Here is an 18,675-nt window from a genome sequence, read left to right on the forward strand (position 1 = left end):
TTTTCCAGCGGTTGGCTATTGGAGAGATGAAGCCGACGTCGATCGCGTTGCAGATGGCAGATAGGTCGGTGACGTATCCACGGGGGATAGTGGAAGACGTGTTAGTGAAGGTCAATGAGTTCATCTTCCCAGCTGACTTTGTGGTGTTGGATTTTGAGGAGGACAAGACCATCCCGTTGATCCTAGGGAGACCGTTCTTGGCCACAGGAAGAGCCTTGATAGATGTGGCTAATGGGGAGCTCACTTTGAGAGTGAATGATGAGAGCCACACCTTCTCCATATATCGAGCTTTGAAGTTTTATGATGAGAAGGAAGATATTGACATGGAGGAGTGCAAGTTGTTGAGCCTAGTTGATTCCTGTGACACACCATCTTCATGGAAGGGTCTCGGCGACCCTCTTGAGGCTTGCATCTCTCATTTCTTTTTCTCTACTGATTTTGATTTTCCTCTTGATATGCATTTGTTTTCTGATGAGTTATTTGAGTGTTGTAGTGCATTGGAGAGTGTTGCAGAGATTGCACCTAGGAGAGGACGATTTCTGGAGCTGCGCACCGAGGAGGAGAAGAAAAAGATGGAGGAGGAAAAGGGGACCGCCCCAAAGCTTGAGTTGAAGCCGTTGCCGGATCACTTGAGATACACCTTCGTAGGTGATGGTGAGACGTATCCAGTAATTGTATCAGCTCATCTTACTTCTTGTGAATTGGATTCTTTGTTGCGTGTGTTGAGAAAGCATAAGTCTGCTATTGGTTGGTCGATCTCTGATTTGAAAGGGATTAGCCCAAGTGTCTGCATGCATAGGATTTTGCTTGATGATGATGCTAGGCCTAGAGCGCAACCTCAAATGCGCTTGAATCCTATTATGCAAGAAGTCGTTAGGAAAGAAGTGTTGAAATTGCTTGATGCTGGGATTATATATGCTATATCTGATAGTGAGTGGGTAAGTCCTACCCAAGTGGTGTCTAAGAAAGGGGGGATGACTGTTGTGAAGGGTGAGTCTGATGAGATGATTGCTACACGTGTGGTTACTGGTTGGAGAGTCTGCATTGATTATCGCATGTTGAATGCTGCTACTAGGAAAGACCACTTTCCCCTCCCCTTTATTGATCAGATGCTTGATAGATTGGCTGGGTATGAGTTTACTATTTTCTTGATGGTTATTCTGGGTACAATCAAATTATGATTGCCCCGGAAGACCAAGACAAGACTGTTTTTACTTGCCCATATGGGATTTTTGCTTATCGTCGCATGTCTTTTGGTTTGTGTAATGCTCCTGCTACGTTCCAAAGATGCATGATGGCTATTTTCCATGATCTGATTGAGAGTGTGATGGAAGTTTTCATATGGATGATTTCTCTGTGTTTGGTAGTTCTTTTGATCATTGTCTAGAGAATTTATCTGTTGTGCTTGCTCGTTGTGAGGAAACTAACTTGGTGCTTAATTGGGAGAAGTGTCATTTTATGGTGCGAGAAGGTATTGTTCTTGGCCACAAAGTTTCAGCTGCAGGTTTGGAGGTTGATCGAGCCAAGATTGTTGCCATAGAGAAGCTCCCGCCACTAACCAATGATAGAGCTGTGCGCAGTTTCTTGGGTCATGCCGGATTCTACCGCCGCTTCATCAAGGACTTCTCAAAGGTCGCTAAGCCGTTGAGTCAGCTGTTGGAGAAAGATGTCAAGTTTTGTTTTGATGATGCTTGCACAGCTGCGTTTGAGACTTTGAAGAAAGCCTTGGTCACAGCTCCTATTTTGATTGTGCCGGATTGGACGCAGCCATTCGAGTTGATGTGTGATGCCAGTGATATTGCTATTGGAGCTGCGTTGGGTCAGAAAAGGGACAAGATTTTTCGTGTCATCTATTATGCCAGCCGGACTTTGGATAAAGCTCAGGCGAACTACACGGTGACCGAGAAGGAGATGCTAGCAGTTGTTTATGCTTTTGACAAGTTCCGCGCATACTTGATCGGGACAAAATCAATTGTGTACACTGATCACGCAGCCATCCGATTTCTCTTTGACAAGAAGGATGCCAAGCCACGACTCATTCGGTGGATCCTGCTGCTGCAAGAGTTTGATATCGAGATTCGGGATCGTCGTGGTTGTGAGAATGTGGTTGCCGATCATCTCTCTCGCCTAGAGAATTCGGTGGAAGGAGAGGAACTTCAAGTTCCAATCAAGGAGACATTCCCGGATGAGCAGATTTTGCAAGTGAGCTCGCCTATACCATCGTATGCCGACTATGTGAATTTTTCCTGGCAGCCAAATATCCTCCACCCAAGGATTTGAGTACTTATAAGAAGAAGAAATTCTATCATGATGTGAAGTTCTACATGTGGGAGAAACTATTTCTTTACCGACGATGCGCTGACATGGTGATTCGCCGTTGTGTGCCAGAAGAGGAGTGGGGACCGATCCTCACTCAATGTCATTCATCACCGAGTGGAGGCCATTTTGGAGCCAATAGAACCGCCTTCAAAGTCCTACAAAGTGGTTTCTATTGGCCCTCCATCTTTAAGGATGCCCACGCTTTCGTGTCTCGTTGTGGCATGAGATGCCTTTGACTAGCGTGGTGGAGGTTGAGTTATTCGACGTGTGGGGGATCGACTTTATGGGTCCGTTCCCTTCATCCTATGGGAACCAATACATCCTTTTGGCCGTAGAGTATGTGTCGAGATGGGTCGAGGCCATTCCCACCGCCAAGAATGATTCAAAGGTGGTGATGAAATTTCTGCAGAAATACATCTTGTCGAGATATGGAGCGCCGCGAGCCTTAGTAAGTGATGGGGGATCACATTTCTGCAATCGATGGTTGGAGAGCTTGTTGAAGAGGAATGGAGTAAAGCATCGTGTCACTACGGCATATCATCCTCAAGCGAATGGACAAACCGAGCTAGCCAACCGTGAGATTAAGCAAGTTCTGGAAAAGACTGTGAATGGAGGTCACAAGGATTGGGCGATATTGCTAGATGACGCTCTTTAGGCGTATCGCACGGCATACAAAACCCCTTTAGGTATGTCTCCATATCAATTGGTGTTTGGAAAGTCGTGTCACTTGCCGGTGGAGTTTGCCCACAAAGCTTTTTGGGCGGTGAAGAAGTTGAATTTGGACTTTCATTCGGCTGGAAAAGAGAGGATGCTTCACTTGAGTGCTTTGGAAGAGTTTCGTGATCAAGCCTTTGAAAACTCTAGCATTTATAAGGAGAGGACGAAGACGTTTCATGACAAGATGATCCTCAAGCGAGAGTTTCCCGCAGGAGATCAAGTCCTTTTATTCAATTCCCGTCTTCGTCTGTTTCCGGGAAAATTGAAGTCGAAGTGGTCGGGACCGTTCACCATCTCCCAAGTTTTTCCTAATGGAACGATTGAGTTGAGCAAAGAAGGAGGTGAGCCGTTTCGAGTGAATGGGCAGCGAGTGAAGGCTTACTACAGCCCGAATCAAGTCCACACGGTGGACGTCATTGATCTTCATGATTGTTGAGTCATGAAGCGTCGATCTATCGACGTTAAAATAGCGCTATTGGGAGGCAACCCAAAGTTTGTGAGTTTTTCTATAGTTTTAGTACTTTAGTTTCATTTTACTTTTGTTCGTTTTTGTTGTTTGCTGCGTTTTTGCAGGTATAAACCAAAAAAAGAGAAAAAAAACATGTTTTTCGAGGAGTCGAACACCCAGACCGCGCGGCCCAGGCGTGCGCCCGCGCGAGGAGCCCGCGCGAGGAAGGCAGGAAATCTGAGCAGCTCACGCGGTCCAGGGGCGCGGCCGCGCGAGGTCGCGCGGTCCCGCCATGCGTCCGCGCGACGTGCCTGCGTGACGAAGCAGCAAAAACTGGGGAGGTCACGCGGCCCAGGGGCGCGGCCGCGCGAGCTCGCGCGGTCCAGCCATGCGGCCGCGCGACACGCCCACGTGACCCGGACCCGGCTGCGACCCGCGCCAGAACCCGCCCAACTCGGTTTTTAACCCCTTTTATCCCTCTTTTCACGTTTTTTACACACACAACACCCACTTTTCACACACTACCACCCCAATTCATATTTCTCTCTTATTTTCTTCCATCAAATCCATCCAAGGTATGTTTTTCTTGCCCAAATTACTTATGTTTTTCAATTCTTGGCATGATTTACTAGCTTTTGACCGATTGTTTTGTTTTATTCCATGATTTATTTTCTTAGTTCCAAACTAGGGCTTTAATTGGGGATTTCTTGTTTTCTCTTGATTTCTCTTGATTCTATGCTTATATTTGGACGAATTCATGCTTAGGAATGTCTTATTTATCATGGGTAAACTTAATTGTTGGTCAATTTGAGCTCTTGGTGTGGATTTGGTTCCTATGCTATGATGTGGGGGATGATGTTCTTTGGCCTTATTCCTATGCTCTATATTGTTCTAGCTTATGTTCTTAATCACATGCTACATATTTTAAGCATAAGCAACACATGAGTTTCGCCTTTGAATTGTTTTGGTGTGTTGGGTGGTGGTTTGATGTGCCTTGATTTTATTCTTCTTGTGTGTGTAATTTAAGTTTGGGGGATAGTTTATAATGCAGCGTGTTTGGGTTTTGCAATATTCCCAGCATGCCACCAAAAGGGAAAGCAACCCGGGCCGCCAAAGGAAAGGGCAAGGTTACTGGGTCGTCATCCAGAACCAATCGTGCGGCGCCGTCGGTTTCGGAGTTCTCACCGGCTCACTTCGGTGTGGAACTCCCAGATGATGCCTCACTGAAGAACTGGGAGAAGCTCATTCACATCCCGGTCAAGCCCACAAAGTACATCTGTCCAACCACTGTGGAGAAGTTGGGCATCCAGGATGATGTTTGGGCTATGGTCGATCGCGCAGGACTTCGACAGGTTTTCACAGGGAATTGGCGCACTTATCGGATTCTCACGATCGAGTTCCTGTCAACTTTGAAGATCAAATATGATCGAACCATTCCCACGGAGTGCCACTTCCGCTTGCTCAACACGGACTACGAGCTGACTTGTAACAATTTCAATGACGTTCTTGAAAGTCCACGGAGTGGGATATATGGTGTTGCCGGTTTTCAACCGCAGACGTTATGGGCTGCCATGGCTGATTTAAATCTTGAGGACTCCAAGCACTTTGTCACTGGCCGTGCAAAGGCCAAAGCATTGAGAAACCCGGTATTCAGATACCTACTGCGGGTGATGGCATACAACTACTTTGCTCGGGAGAATGTGGGCAACCTACGTTCTGACGAATTGCTACATTTGAACTGTATGCTCACAAGTGACAAGATTGACTTAGCCCCTCAGTTGCTAGATCAATTTCACAGTCAGCTCACTTCCCCGACCGCCTCCATTGGCATTGGAGGATTTGTCACCGCCCTTGCTCTCGACTTGGAACTTGAGATCACGGAGACCGCGGTTTCTGAAGAAATCTTGGTGGATTTAAAAGTGCTAAAAACAGCGGGACACATCACGGGTGGCCGGAACTTATACTGGGTCTTGAAGCCAAAGCTATACTTTCCATTGCCCAACCCGCACTTGACCATTGTGCTGGATGTGGCAGATCATTCGAACTGGCTGCTGAACACCCCGGAGCACCTCAACCTCATACTCCAGCGCGCACCGGCAGCACAGGCAGGACGGGCAGCGGCAAGAGATGAAGCTGCAGAGGAGGAAGCAGCTTATGAAGCAGGGGACGACTTGCCCCAAGAGTCTGAGGCGGGGACTTCATCCTACTTTCCCCACCACCATGCACCTCCACCGCCACCCGTTGGATACGATTTCAATGCCATGGAGCAGCGGCTCTACGGCCACATGGATACCGGCTTTGCCACGATGCAGCAACACATGTACGGCCACATGGATGCAGGTTTCCAAAACCTGCAAACCAACATGTACGGCCACGTGGACAATCAATTCGCTGCATTTCAGAGGCAGCAACAGGGCTACTTTGATGCCCAATTTGAAGCTGAGCGCGCTGCCCGCCTACGGCAACATGAGGAGTACATGCGCCAACATGCAGCGTATATGAGGTCGATGAATGATTGGCAGCGAGCCTTCCCAGGACCGCCGCAGGATCCTTAGGACCTGCCGGCCCCTTGAGCCCCGGTGAGTTCGACTCCGTGCCCTACATTTCCTTTTCAAACTTATTCTTCCTTGTGGAGAATAAGTTTGGGGGGATGTGGCTGTGTGGGCACTCTATCTTTATTGCTTTGTTTCTTTTTAGTTTGTGTTAGTCGTTTTGAGTCTTGTTTGCTTTGGTTAGAGTCGTTGTTTTGTTGAGAGTTGTCAGTCTTATTTTTGTTTGTCGCTCTGTGTTGATGCCCTGGTGAAAAGATGAGATGTGCATGGATTAGATGGATGACTGGCCTATGATGATTTCTGTTTTGAAATGGTAAAACTGCATGTGTTTGTGTTGACATTGTTGAGATTGAGCATGATTGATAAATGATAAGCATGGTCTCTAATGTGTTCGCAATCAATGAAATAAGCTGTGAGATTTGAGCCTTGACTGTCACTATTTTCCACAGTCTTATTTCTGTTTCTTGAGTGATTGTTCAAGCATGCTTATTTCTCGCTAGAACTTGTCTTGGTTTCTCCCTCGAGGTCACATAGTGTGCTTAATAACTGTGAGATGATAGAAGGCCATCTTTGCTAGCCCATATATCCCATACTTGTCCTTTTACTCTATATGATCCTACTTTCGCCCCTTTGAGCTTTTATTATCCATTTTATTTGGTTTAGCCGTGGGTGGGAACTTGGAGTTGGTTGCTATGGGAATATTTGGTTTGTGGAGGTGTGAGATTATGGTTTATGAACTTTGTCTTTGATTGGAAAAATCTTAGTATCCTACAAGTCTAAAAAAAAAAAAAAAAAAAAAAGAAAAAAAAAAGAGTGAGAAAATTGAAAAAAAATGGGTGCATAGGATACATTAGAAGGTCATATTGTCATGGGAGATAATTGTTGTGTTGTGGTGAATTACATATTGAAAAATTTGGTTTTGTGTAAAGGTGGAGATAGAATGGAGCAAGAATGCTATAAGGTTGGTGATGATGTTACTTTAATTTGCATCTTTGAGTCACTCATCCAAACATATCCTACCTTACCAAAGAGCCTTCATTACAACCCTCAATAAAGACCTTTTTGATCTTGGTTATAGGAGCACACATTTAGTGGTGGAGAGGTGAGACGATTGACAAGCTTATGGATGAGTACATGTTTAGCTTGAACTGAGCGTATACACGTCCTTTTTGATTGATACACTCGAGAGTTGAGAGTTCGTATATTCTTTATCTTTTTAGTGAGGATTGCGAGTCATTGAGACCATAATTTGAAGTTTGTCATGAGTGTCATGTCTTGATGATAGGAGACACAAATGCATGCTGTTGTTTTTGTTGATAAATTTGAAGCCACAAGGTTATCCACTTTTCTCTGCGCTCTTGTCGATTCAACTGTGGTTCATCTTTGTTTTTGTCCGAGGACGGACAATGGTTTAAGTTTGGGGGGTTGTTCTACATGCATTTTTCATCTCCTTTGTCGCGTTTATTCATAGCTTTTGGATGTTTTCATTGAGTTCTTGAGTGTCTTTGGTTTGAATTGTTAAATTTGTGTGGAATAGACTACTCGTCCGTGCTCGTGTTGTTTTTACAGGTTATTGGGCTCGATTTGTGAAGATTTGGATGAAGCGTAGTGGAGTATGCGAAGTGACGAGTCCATAGGCACGAACAGGGCTAAAATCGGACATCGGATGAGCAAGAACGGGCGCCGGGAAGTCCGTGTGTTGAAGGACACGCGGCCGTGCGCGAGGACGGCGCCGGGAAGTCGCGCGGTCCGGGCATGCGGCCGCATGCCACGGCCGCGCGACGTTGTAGAACCCGCTGGAAGACCGCGCGGTCCAGGCGCGCGGCCGCGCGAGGAGGCCGAGCGAGCTCGCGCGGCCTAGCCATGCGGCCACGCGACGGTGCCCGCGCGAGGCGCCGAGTCTGCCCCATCTTTCCGCTTTTTCACCTAAAATGCGATTTTTGGAGTATTTTCGAGTTAGACGACCTAGGGCATATAAATACCATCCTTTAGCTTATTCCAAGTACCTTTTATCATTTTCTGACTTTTCCTGAGAGCTGTGAGACACGGAGCAAGAGCAAGACTGAAGAATCTCGACTTCTCTACGGTTTTTCATTGTTTAATGTTCATTAGTTTTATTGAGATTTTGAATATTAGTCATATGTCTATGTGTGGCTAGATTCCCTTTTCCCAGGGTTTAGGGAGTAAACATGATTCAAATTTCTGACTGTTGATTTAATTAATTGAGATTTATATTCCTTTCTATGTTCTTGTTATAATTGTTTGCTTTATTGCTTTATCACCAATTTAGCATAATCATAGGTTTTAATTTGAGATCGGGAGATAATAATTATAACCTGAACTAAGAACATAGAACACTTTTATTCTAATTCTAAAGGGAATTAATAATTGTGAAGGCTTTAATCCTAGGAACTTTTAGGAGTTACATGTTAGAAGTGTGATCCACGGATGGTAACCTTGCATGTAATCAACGATTTGTATGCCACGGGAGTGGGTATGAATTAACTTTGAGATTGCCTTAGGAATTATCTCATTAATTGAATCAAACGTGTTAGTTAGGAGAATCTGTTGAAACCTTTGCCTTGGGAAACTCTCTTTCTTCTGTTACTTCGCATTTTCACAGCTTGATTTCTTTTTAGTGTTTCTTTATTTCAATTTAAATTTGTTTTCCAAAATCAAACCTTTAAAATTTGTTTTTCCAGATAGAGTAAAGTAATTAAGAGTAGGCATTGATAACCATTAGTCCCTGTGGATTCGACCTTGTTTGCCACTATATACAATTGCACCCGTACACTTGCGGCGTGTAAATAAAATAGCGCGCCTGGACCGCGCGGTCTTCCAGCGGGTTCTGCAACGTCGCGCGGCCGTGGCATGCAGCCGCATGCTCGGACCGCGCGACTTCCCGGCGCCGTCCTCGCGCACGGCCGCGTGTCCTCTGACACACGGACTTCCCGGCGCCCGTTCTTGCTCATCCGATGCCCGATTTTAGCCCCGTTCGTGCCTATGGACTCGTCACTTCGCGTACTCCACTACGCTTCATCCAAATCTTCACAAATCGAGCCCAATAACCTATAAAAACAACACGAGCACGGACGAGTAGTCTATTCCACACAAATTTAACAATTCAAACCAAAGACACTCAAGAACTCAATGAAAACACCCAAAAGCTATGAATAAACGCGACAAAGGAGATGAAAAATGCATGTAGAACAATGTATGGGGTCTTTGGCTCTTAGATGTTAAATGAGCAATTCCGTTGAAGCTCAAAATGAGATACTGCTTTTCTGTAAAGAACCTGCTCATGAGATTGGACTTCAAGTGTCGAATTATGTATGCTTTTTTTATTTTTTCCTTGGCGACAAGAAATGATACTTGGTTCGGTTTTGCTGGTCGACGAATGTGATTTCGTTATGAACTTGTGCGAATAGGCTATTTGGTAGTATTTTCTAATTAAGTTGAATTTTCTTAAGCTAATTCAGGATGCATGTTTTCAAAAAATGATGTGATTTTTGACATGTGATTTATATGAGAGCAATAAATGGTTGAAGTTCTTTAGTTGCATCTGTTGGTGGTATCAGTAGTTGGATGAGTAGTGTTGTTTATGTTATTTCTCCTTGTACCAATCTGGCTGCTCCATCCGACTCGGAAAGGCCCGATTTGGTTATATCCAGGATGGATGGTCATGTATGAGTGCTTTCTCCAGATAGGTGCCTGTTTTCCTCTTCCTCGACTAGTGTTTGAGACTTGCCCTTACTATCGCATTGCTCCGGGTCAATTAGTTCCGAACGTGTGGCGCATTCTCATGGCCATTCGGGTTTTTAGCGAGCTGAGGAGTGTTCACTTCAGTTTTTCTAAAATTTTGCAGGCTTACAGTTTGGAGGTGCATAGAACCGATAATGTTTGATACCAGTTTAAGGTAAATCGTCCGCTTGTGCTAGCTCTTCCAGATAGCGCCAATGGTTGGCGTTCTAGATATTTTTTTTTATCCAATAATGCAATAAGGGAACCGCGAGATTCGATTGTTCCACAAGCGTGAGAAGTTTCTAGTGAGTGCTACATGCTGGATGACTTGGAATTTGAATATTTTTTGTTGTAGTAACATGCATGTATATGTTATCATTTTTATGTATTCATAACGTATGCTTGACAAATATCCTTGTTTTGCAGTTTGTCTAAGGAGGAGGCCTACTGGCTTATCTTTTGATAGTGCAGGAAAGATTGATTGGTTTCTAAGTTTTAGCGAAGAGGAGCGCCATTTTTGTAATATTTTGACCGAGGCAAACTTATGAGCTAGCTCTTTGATGAGCCGGGTTCCCGCAGGTATTGTCTTTTCAATAATTCTTCCTTATTTCAACTTGTCGTCAATATAACTAAGTGCTTTTATTTTGATGTAGATCACAGGATGTCGAAGACGTATGTTCTGCCACTGCTTGGGAAGGGCGCTGCTATGGAGGTGATCCATAACCGTAGGAAGAAGGCTTCCAGCTTGAGTGGCACGGTTACGGATGATGTTGCTACAACGTGTGTTCCGCACTCATCTCGTGCTTCAGCTCAAAAAAAGAGGTCTGCTGAAGTCGACCTTACTTTATCCGATCAAGCGAACGATTTCATCAACTTGTCATTTTCAAACGTGTCTGCACATTCTCAGCCTGGATCTGTCCGTGTGGTGGCCGAACAGTTACTACTCCCAAGTGATAGGGATTACTTGAGAAAGAAGGATGATGGAGGCATTGCTAGTGAACTCTTCGATCAAACCTTTTTGGTAAGTATTTTCAAGTGTAGATTATTTTGTTGACATGAATTTTTGAATTTTCAACTTGTTGTATTTTTGTGTTTGTTGTAGAGTATGCAGAAAGTTGCCTTCCTTAAGGAAAGAACTCTTGAGATGGTGGAGCTCAGTGAGTTGAGGGCTGAACGAACGAGTTGGCGAGACAAGATGGCAGCCGTCAAGAAAGCGCATGATGAGGCCAATAAGATTGTCAAGAAATTGGAGTCTGCCAAGTTGGAAGATGTTCGTCGGCTGGAGCGAGCTGTAGCGGACTCAAGGATCTCGAAGTTAAGGTTGTTTCTTTGGAGCAACAAATCCTTTATGCAAGCTGTGAGACGGAGGTACGAGTTTGGGGCGAGATGGTCTTGGTGTATCTCGAGAATCAGCCCTCCGAGACTTGGGATGTCCAGAAATACATAGATGAATTTAATGAGTGGAAGGCTGGCACGGAAGAGCAGAAGGCGCAGCTTGCTAACAACTTTGCCAGGATGACCACTAGAGAAGACCATCCTTAGCTGGGTGAGTGACTTTTTAAGCGGGAAATGAGATTTTGTTATTGTTTGCTTGCATTACATTATTTGAGACTTGACTATTTAGCCGACCTCTTGTGTCGGCTTGTGTATGTTTTATCTCCGACTTGGACCATTGGGTCGGTTTGAGCTATCTTTCTTAGTAGGACGTTTTATTTTAGAACTCTTGGAAAGTCGACATTGCCAGATATGTGTGAGACTTGCCATCAAATATATAATACGGTTAAGGAATCCTGCGCTCTCCTTAATCCGGAGTCCTACGTGGCATATCTAAGAATTCACCATTCAAAATCCCTGCAATTCTAGAGCCTCTAGCTCAATTCTCTATCGCTGACGTAGCAATATAATTCCACATAATTTGTACTCCCTCCGTCCACGAAATGAGTACTCATTTGTGGACGGCACGGGTTTTAAGAAATGTATGGAGTATAGTGTGAATAGTTTAAGGGTCTTACTTTTTGAGTGTATTAATTAAAGAGATGTGTGGGGTACACTTATCAAAAAGGGAAATGGGTACTCATTTCGTGGACGGACGAAAAAGGAAATATGAGTACTCATTTCGTGGACGGAGGGAGTATTTTATTTATATGTTATTTTATTTATTATATTATACATCACAATTAAACATTGTAAATGAATATGGGATCCATCGATCCACCAAAGTCGACCACCCCATTTCTGCAATTTCTTTTCTCTGCGCCGATCACAAGATATCCATTTCACCCCCACCGGCGATTCGCCCTACCAGCCGCAACCGCGATCTGCCACCTTCCACTGCGATTCGCCGCTCCCTGCTTCGGGATTCAACCATGGATTATCGCCGCGTCGGCACCCACCATGACTCGCCGCGCCATCGTCAACGGCCACTCCGACTCCGACGCTCTCAACATCGACCCGGCCTCCATCGCCGCGATCTGCCTACGCCACCTCCATCGATAAACATACCGCCTCCACCGTGATTCGCCGGCCCTGCATCGATCTAACCCATCCCATATTTCTCTCTCTTCAAGCATCTCAAACCATTTCTGACCATGGAGGTGTTGAAAGCTCAAAACTGCACTTCCCCCACCACGATTCGCCCCGCTGGCCTCCGCCGCGATCTGCCACCTCCCTTACTCCCTCCCCCACCGCGATTCGCGGCGTCGGCCCTGCATCGATCTACCCATGGTAAGTTTTTCTCCTCCATGGTAAGTTTTCTATTAGGAAAGATTACAATAGTAAATATAGAATGATTTCTCTACTTTAGAAAGAACTTTTTTTGGAAAGATTAAAAGTATATACAAGGTAAATGTTTAACAATAGGAATGATTTCTCTACTTTAGAAAGAACTTTTTTTGGAATGATTTCTCTTTCACGCAATACATGGTAAGAATTATATTAGGAAAAAATCCATTGTTTTGTAAAGTTCTGATCTTTTGCTTAGAAAGAAAATTTTTTGGAAAGAATTTTAACAAAGGAAACTTAAACCCTAGATTTTTATCTATAAATTCATTACCTTGAATTATTAACGCCACAATCGTGTTTTTACAATTCGCCGTGGCGGTAAGCTTCTTCTTCTTCTATGGCTGTTTGTCTGCGATTCACCTTTCATTTATATTTTTTCAGATTTTTGGTTTGGATTTTGTTAATTAACTCTATATGATTGCCACCTCTCCTCATCGGCGCCGCCGATCCCTTCCAACGCAGGTTTATCGCCGCCTCCTCTGCCATGGTAAGTATTCAATTAGGAAATATTACAATTGTAAATATAGAATGATTTCTTGCCACCGTGATTCTTCTTACACATAAATGGTAAGTATTAAATCAGTTTGCTGATTTAACACGTTTGACTATTGTGAATATAGAATGATTGTGGTCAACTTTAGAAAGAACAAATTTTGGAATGAAGTTTTAAAATGGAAACTTATAACCTAGATTTTTAGCTATAAATTCCTTAGTTAAAATGATTTACAGCGCATTGTGTTTTACAGCCAACGCAATGTACCTTTCTTTTCTTTTGCCGCAACCGGATCCCTTACGGTGAGATTCTCATTGCTGAGCTATTGATGGTGAAAAGAATAGGTTGTGTTTGTTCTTCATACTTTGAGGTTCTTATTTTTGTTGTCTGGTTCATTCAGTTTCATGTTTCTTTCCGACCAAGTAAGTTTGATCTTCTGGCCCCATGACATAACTGAAAGCATAAGCTGCTTCTTTACATTGTTATATCCTGCCTTGCACTTATTTGCCTCTTGGGTATTTACTGATTAGTATAATATTTACTTGGTCAGTCGTCATTTCTCTAGAATATTAGTATCATTGTTTAGTTCGTGGATATAACTCTAATATTTTCCATGAGTGACATAGTATTAGATTATTTGAGATGTAATATTATAACTTTTTTTGTTGGCTTCTCAGTAAAGTTGCGGCTTTTTATGTTGGTATAATTCATCTTTAAGAATATGTGAATGGTGTTGCAGTTCATTATTCAAGTTTCTATGGTGAGTCATTTTAATTAAGAGGAAAGCTTGCTTTATGATTCTTGCTTGCAGCAATACACTGGCACCTTGCGAAGATTTTGATACACCTAGCATGGTCATTGCAGGAGTCTGCAGATGTGGAACTATTATCATTGTTTTTCAATTGCTGAGTTTTGTTCTGTCAACTTTGTTGTCAGTTTTCTAAATAGATAACCTTTATTTTCTAACATGTCCAGGAATATTGCAGGACAAGAGAGATTTAGGAGTTTCATCCCAAGATAATATAAGAGACTCCTTTGTTGTAGTCATAGTTTATGATGTTGTAAGTATGGATTTTTCCTTCTTAGCAAACACTGTTACATGATTTTTTGGTAGTGGCATGTAATCATTTTCTTTGACTTGACCTGCATAATATATCTTGCAAATTAAAAAAGAATATGGGTTTAAGTTTGGGATATTTCTTAATAATAACTTAATTCTATATCTAGGAACCACGTGCAGTCGTTGCTCTGCATGCTCTCAGTGGTAAAGCTTTATTAACCTGCTTCTATAGTGAGTTCATCAGCTTATATCAATCTTATATGTTCCATGCTTATATCAATCTTATATGTTCCATGCTTTTGCTATGTGGTTGGAGAATTTAAAATATAAAGTCAACAGCACATGGTGATTAATGAATAATGAGTATAATATCATGATTTAGCTCTACATTAGTTTATTTTTTAATAAATGAAGGTTTAAGTCTAATATATCCAACCAATGTGGGTGTAAAGTTTCCATATCTAATGAAGCATTAATACATTACAGAAGTTCTATTCTAGAAAATATATCATCAAAGTTCCGGGATAAAATAGATTGAGTTCATTTACCCCACTAGTTTTTCCTGCAAAGATGTACATTCAAGTGCCATTGGTTGGCCAAACACCTAAGCAAAAAACCAACCAACAGTGTCTTTTTGGTATAACTATTGACATGGAATCCAGAAAGATAAGAGTAAAAGCATTTCTCTGTGTTAACATAGCACATGTGAACTGTGGGTTTTATGAGGTGGGTCAACATTAGTTGTTATGTGCTTTCTTATGAGTTAAACTGTTTTGTTCAGTATGCAATATGACACAAGAGGTTCGTCTTTCATCTTTAAAAGATGAAAATAAATATATTTCTTTCATCTGTTTCATTGTTCTTCAACTTTCTAGGCTTTATATGTTCAAGCTGTTTAAAATTCTCGGTTGCATGGGAGCACGAACAATTTTCAAGGCTGAGAGTTACTGCTGCAACACTGTCCGAGCTTTCTGTCGCACCTGATTATATAGAAAGTGCTGGAGGTCTGTCAGATAGCATTTTGTAACTCGAAGAATGAGAATCGCTTATCTTTGTCTTCGAATTTGGAACTCCTTTCTTTTCTTTCCTGTATGAATCTTTCTTTAGTCAACCATGGTCACCTCTGCAGTCATTTTGTTGATGAAGATTCAATAACTAATGTGGGTGCAAAGTTTTCATATTGGGTTTCATGGTACTTCTTTATTTGTTCTTTACGTATCCATAGGAATATCATCTCCAATTGGTTTGTGGTCCATTCATTCAGACACCAATTTAGTTTGTATTTAGATTTGTTGGATTTTATCTTCATACTATGAAAACTGAGATTGTAGTGGGTGGCGGATATCCGACGGGTAGCAAGTTGGTGGATACCCGACGGTTGGCGGGTATCTGCAAGTCGCGGGTAAGGATGACAAATACACGAAGTTGAAATTTTCTCTAAAATTTGCTGCAGTCTCATGGTGATTTATTTGCTGGGTGGTTTATTGCATTTGTTGGTGGTTGATTGCAGGACGTCGACACCGAGAAACAACAGCTCCCCTACCTCTCAAGCCTCGGCGGGTATCTGACGGGTAGTGGGTGGCGGGTATTCGACGGATAGCGGGTGACGGATACCTGATGGGTGGCGAGTATCTGTTGGTCGCGTGTATGGGTGGAAAATAATTTTTTTGAATATATGTGTCGCTAAGTCATGTTAAGGATGAAAGTCATCTTTAATTTATTTTTTCATTTTAGTTTGATGTGTAACATTGACCTATATCATATTAACAATTTTTTTAGTGAATAATCTCCATAATTTATAAATATATTAAGAAATAATTTTTACATTATTTTTAATATACATTATAACATCAAATGATACCCGTCGAAATTCGACGGGTTACACACTAGTATTCTATAAATTGATTTGGTTTGTTGATATCTTGTATCACCATTTTGCATGGGAATTGGTTTAGAGCATACATGTGCATATGTTTGAATATCTCATTTGATGAAGTAATCACATTGATTATGATGGCTTCAATGTACGGATTAATGCAACGTATTGCAGCTTGTATATTTTAGAAATCAACAACATGTTAAAGAGATGCATAGACATGACTTGTCATTTTATTTTCATTTCGTTTCGTCGGCCTGGAATTGATGTTGGAGAATTTATTGCATCTAAATAGAGCCAGACTAGATTCATATGTGCCATATTGTATGTGATTTTGACATGTACACTTATATTTGTTTTGCCAAGCCGAGATGAGTTACTGTAGAGGCAGCAAAATGATCCCTCAAGAATTGGAATAATGCTTTGATTTTGTTTGATAATCCAAGTTGGAACCGACCGGCACTAGCCAACTTGTGATTGTGTTTGACTTGGGCGAGTTGTGCCTCATCTCGGTGTGCAAGCTAATCAAATAATTTTATGCAGCATGCCGGCTTGGGATTATTTTTTAAATCAAATGCTGGAATTGTAGAGTTGTCGGCTCTGAATTGCCTAAGTCGAATACTTGAAATTGAACCAGGTTGGTTCTCATGGGGTCACATTGACTCCGACTAATTGTGGCTAGTACAATATGATGAGAATATATGGACGTGTGACACATTCAGATTTATAAAAGATAAATGTGTACAAACTTCTTGACTATAACCGTCGATTACTCCAAGCTGGGTAGTTCATCCAATTTAATAATTAAATCGGCGCAGACGAATCATCATTGACGACTTGTACCTCGTAAGGTGTTAACATCACGGGGAGATGGGTCTGATTGAGACATGTCGATTTGAGGTTGGAGGTTGCACTCCGGAGAATCGCTTACACACCTCTCGCGAGGATCAAGCCAAATGTAGTTCTTGGGCCAATTGCGGATGGTTGGGAGAATTCATTGGCAAACAACTTGTCATGGGTAAACTACCTCGGACCGTGTCCGATCGCTTGTTGGTTAACTTAGGTTTTAGTGATCGTTTGATTAGACCCCAGTATGGTGGGTTGTATGCCTTCTATGATGGCATTGCTCATTGCTACGCCCAGGGTGGTAAAGCTGGTTCGGGCAGGTTGTCCCCTAATGATGGTTGTTCTATCTTGTCAAAGTATTCTAGTCGGTTTGACGTCTAAGTTGAATTGGTCAAGTTTATGTGCTTGCTCCAGTGTGTTGATTCGCTTGATTGCTAGGTGTTGGGAACCTTGTGGAATATCCTAACCCTTGTTTTGATGATATCAAAAATCATAGGACTTAATTGTAATAGACTAGAATTGTTTTGAACTCAAGTGTTAGAGTTCGTTTCTAGTTTAGCTTGCGGTGTCGAAGACTGAAGACTGAAGACTGCAGATACCAACTGAAGTATCAGTTGAAGAATCAGTTGAAGACTAATTACTTAATGCGTGCAAAGGACTGATACTAAAGTCAAGTATCAGTTGAACATTCCTCCTAGGACTGATCTTCCAACGTTCAGAGGAAGCCACGTACTCACAAAGTACAGCCGCATTAAATGCAGAGATCTCAGGATCTTATCTCTGCAGAGGTCATTCATATCTAGTGGTTACTTTTCAGAGACGTCACATCTCATGTCCATCAAAGAGAGCCGTTTCCACACAGACAAGGAACCTCGAAGATTGAAGCCTCAGCCCAAATTCGAATTGCTCTCCAACGGAAGAAATCTTGAGGACGATTTACGCCAACGGATCTATTCAAGAGTTCTCCTACAAATAGCGCTCGAGGATCACTTCAACCTTCACCGATTCAACAACATAAGCTGAAGCTCTGCCGAAATCGCTACTCAGCCTTAAGCTTAAACTCCCCAAAGCTTGAATCGAAGAAGAGAATTCCAAAGCCAAAATCAGTCACTGCTGATTACACACATTCTCTTTGACCCAAGGCATATATCTGTTTACCCAGAAGCCAAAGGTCAAACTTGCTTCAAAGAACTTGTTCTTTGTAAGTATAGTTGGCACTCGTTCAAACCTCCCCCCATAAGAGTGTTTTGAGTGATTCGGAGGTCAGAAGGGTTTTCTGACTCTGAGAGTCTTAGCACGGGTTGTGTTAAGCAAGGGAAATCCGACGCGAGTGAAGCGTGGGTACTGGAGAAGGGTTTTCTTCAGTGTACGATTGTGTGCACCCGGCAAGCACACAGTTTGGTTTGCAGTGCACCTGTTAAGCACTTGCGGAGTGGATTGTTGGTCTGATCAACCAACCGTGGATGTAGGAAAGGATTTTTCCGAACCACGTAAAAGTCTCTGTGTTGTTTACAGCTTTCAGTTTTACATTCTTACTTGTGTTATTTCAATTGATAAAACTGAACACTGACTAAGTTTAATTTCCGCTGCGTATGATATCAGTCTGACTGATCTATCCTCTGATAGTCAGGAAGAGTGTTATCATCTCTGTTCTAGCAAACTCGACTGAAGCCCTTACTTGCATCAGTTAAGTTCCAGCAACTTAACTGATAACTCTTTACTGAAGAGCTTTCAGTATCAGTCGTCAACCCTGTTTGGTCAAAACTGATTTCAGTAAAACAGGCGTCTTTGTTTGCATGCAAAGTTTCGTTTTGATCTCTGACTGAGATCCCTCTGATTGAG

The 18,675-nt window shown here is 42.6% G+C and overlaps 2 protein-coding genes across 24 annotated transcripts; both read left to right on the forward strand.

Annotated features, from left to right (window-relative positions):
• The first annotated feature begins 3,007 nt into the window (after positions 1-3,007).
• On the forward strand, positions 3,008-3,472 carry LOC131026022 (uncharacterized). Its single transcript, XM_057955801.1, has one exon. It carries the CDS (start codon positions 3,008-3,010, stop codon positions 3,470-3,472), a length of 465 nt encoding a protein of 154 aa, XP_057811784.1.
• An 8,487-nt stretch (positions 3,473-11,959) lies between these two features.
• LOC131024567 (uncharacterized) lies at positions 11,960-15,895 on the forward strand. 23 transcript variants are annotated; one of them, XR_009101922.1, is made up of 5 exons: positions 11,960-12,501; positions 13,021-13,045; positions 14,027-14,112; positions 14,987-15,513; positions 15,622-15,895. XR_009101922.1 is itself a non-coding variant. In XM_057954086.1 (5 exons), the coding sequence occupies exons 2-5, from the start codon at positions 12,973-12,975 to the stop codon at positions 15,136-15,138; spliced, it is 375 nt and encodes a 124-aa protein (XP_057810069.1). In that variant the 5' UTR covers positions 11,960-12,501; positions 12,940-12,972; the 3' UTR covers positions 15,139-15,289. The 23 variants fall into 23 exon arrangements, 6 of the variants coding, with proteins under 6 accessions (XP_057810069.1, XP_057810070.1, XP_057810068.1 ...); XM_057954086.1 differs by lacking the exon at positions 15,622-15,895 and adding an exon at positions 14,279-14,342 and having other exon boundaries at positions 12,940-13,045; positions 14,987-15,289; XM_057954087.1 differs by lacking the exon at positions 15,622-15,895 and adding an exon at positions 14,279-14,342 and having other exon boundaries at positions 14,987-15,289.
• The last annotated feature ends 2,780 nt before the right edge of the window (positions 15,896-18,675 follow it).

Source organism: Salvia miltiorrhiza, chromosome 5, assembly GCF_028751815.1.
Source record: "Salvia miltiorrhiza cultivar Shanhuang (shh) chromosome 5, IMPLAD_Smil_shh, whole genome shotgun sequence".
In the NCBI taxonomy this organism is placed as follows: Eukaryota; Viridiplantae; Streptophyta; class Magnoliopsida; order Lamiales; family Lamiaceae; genus Salvia; species Salvia miltiorrhiza.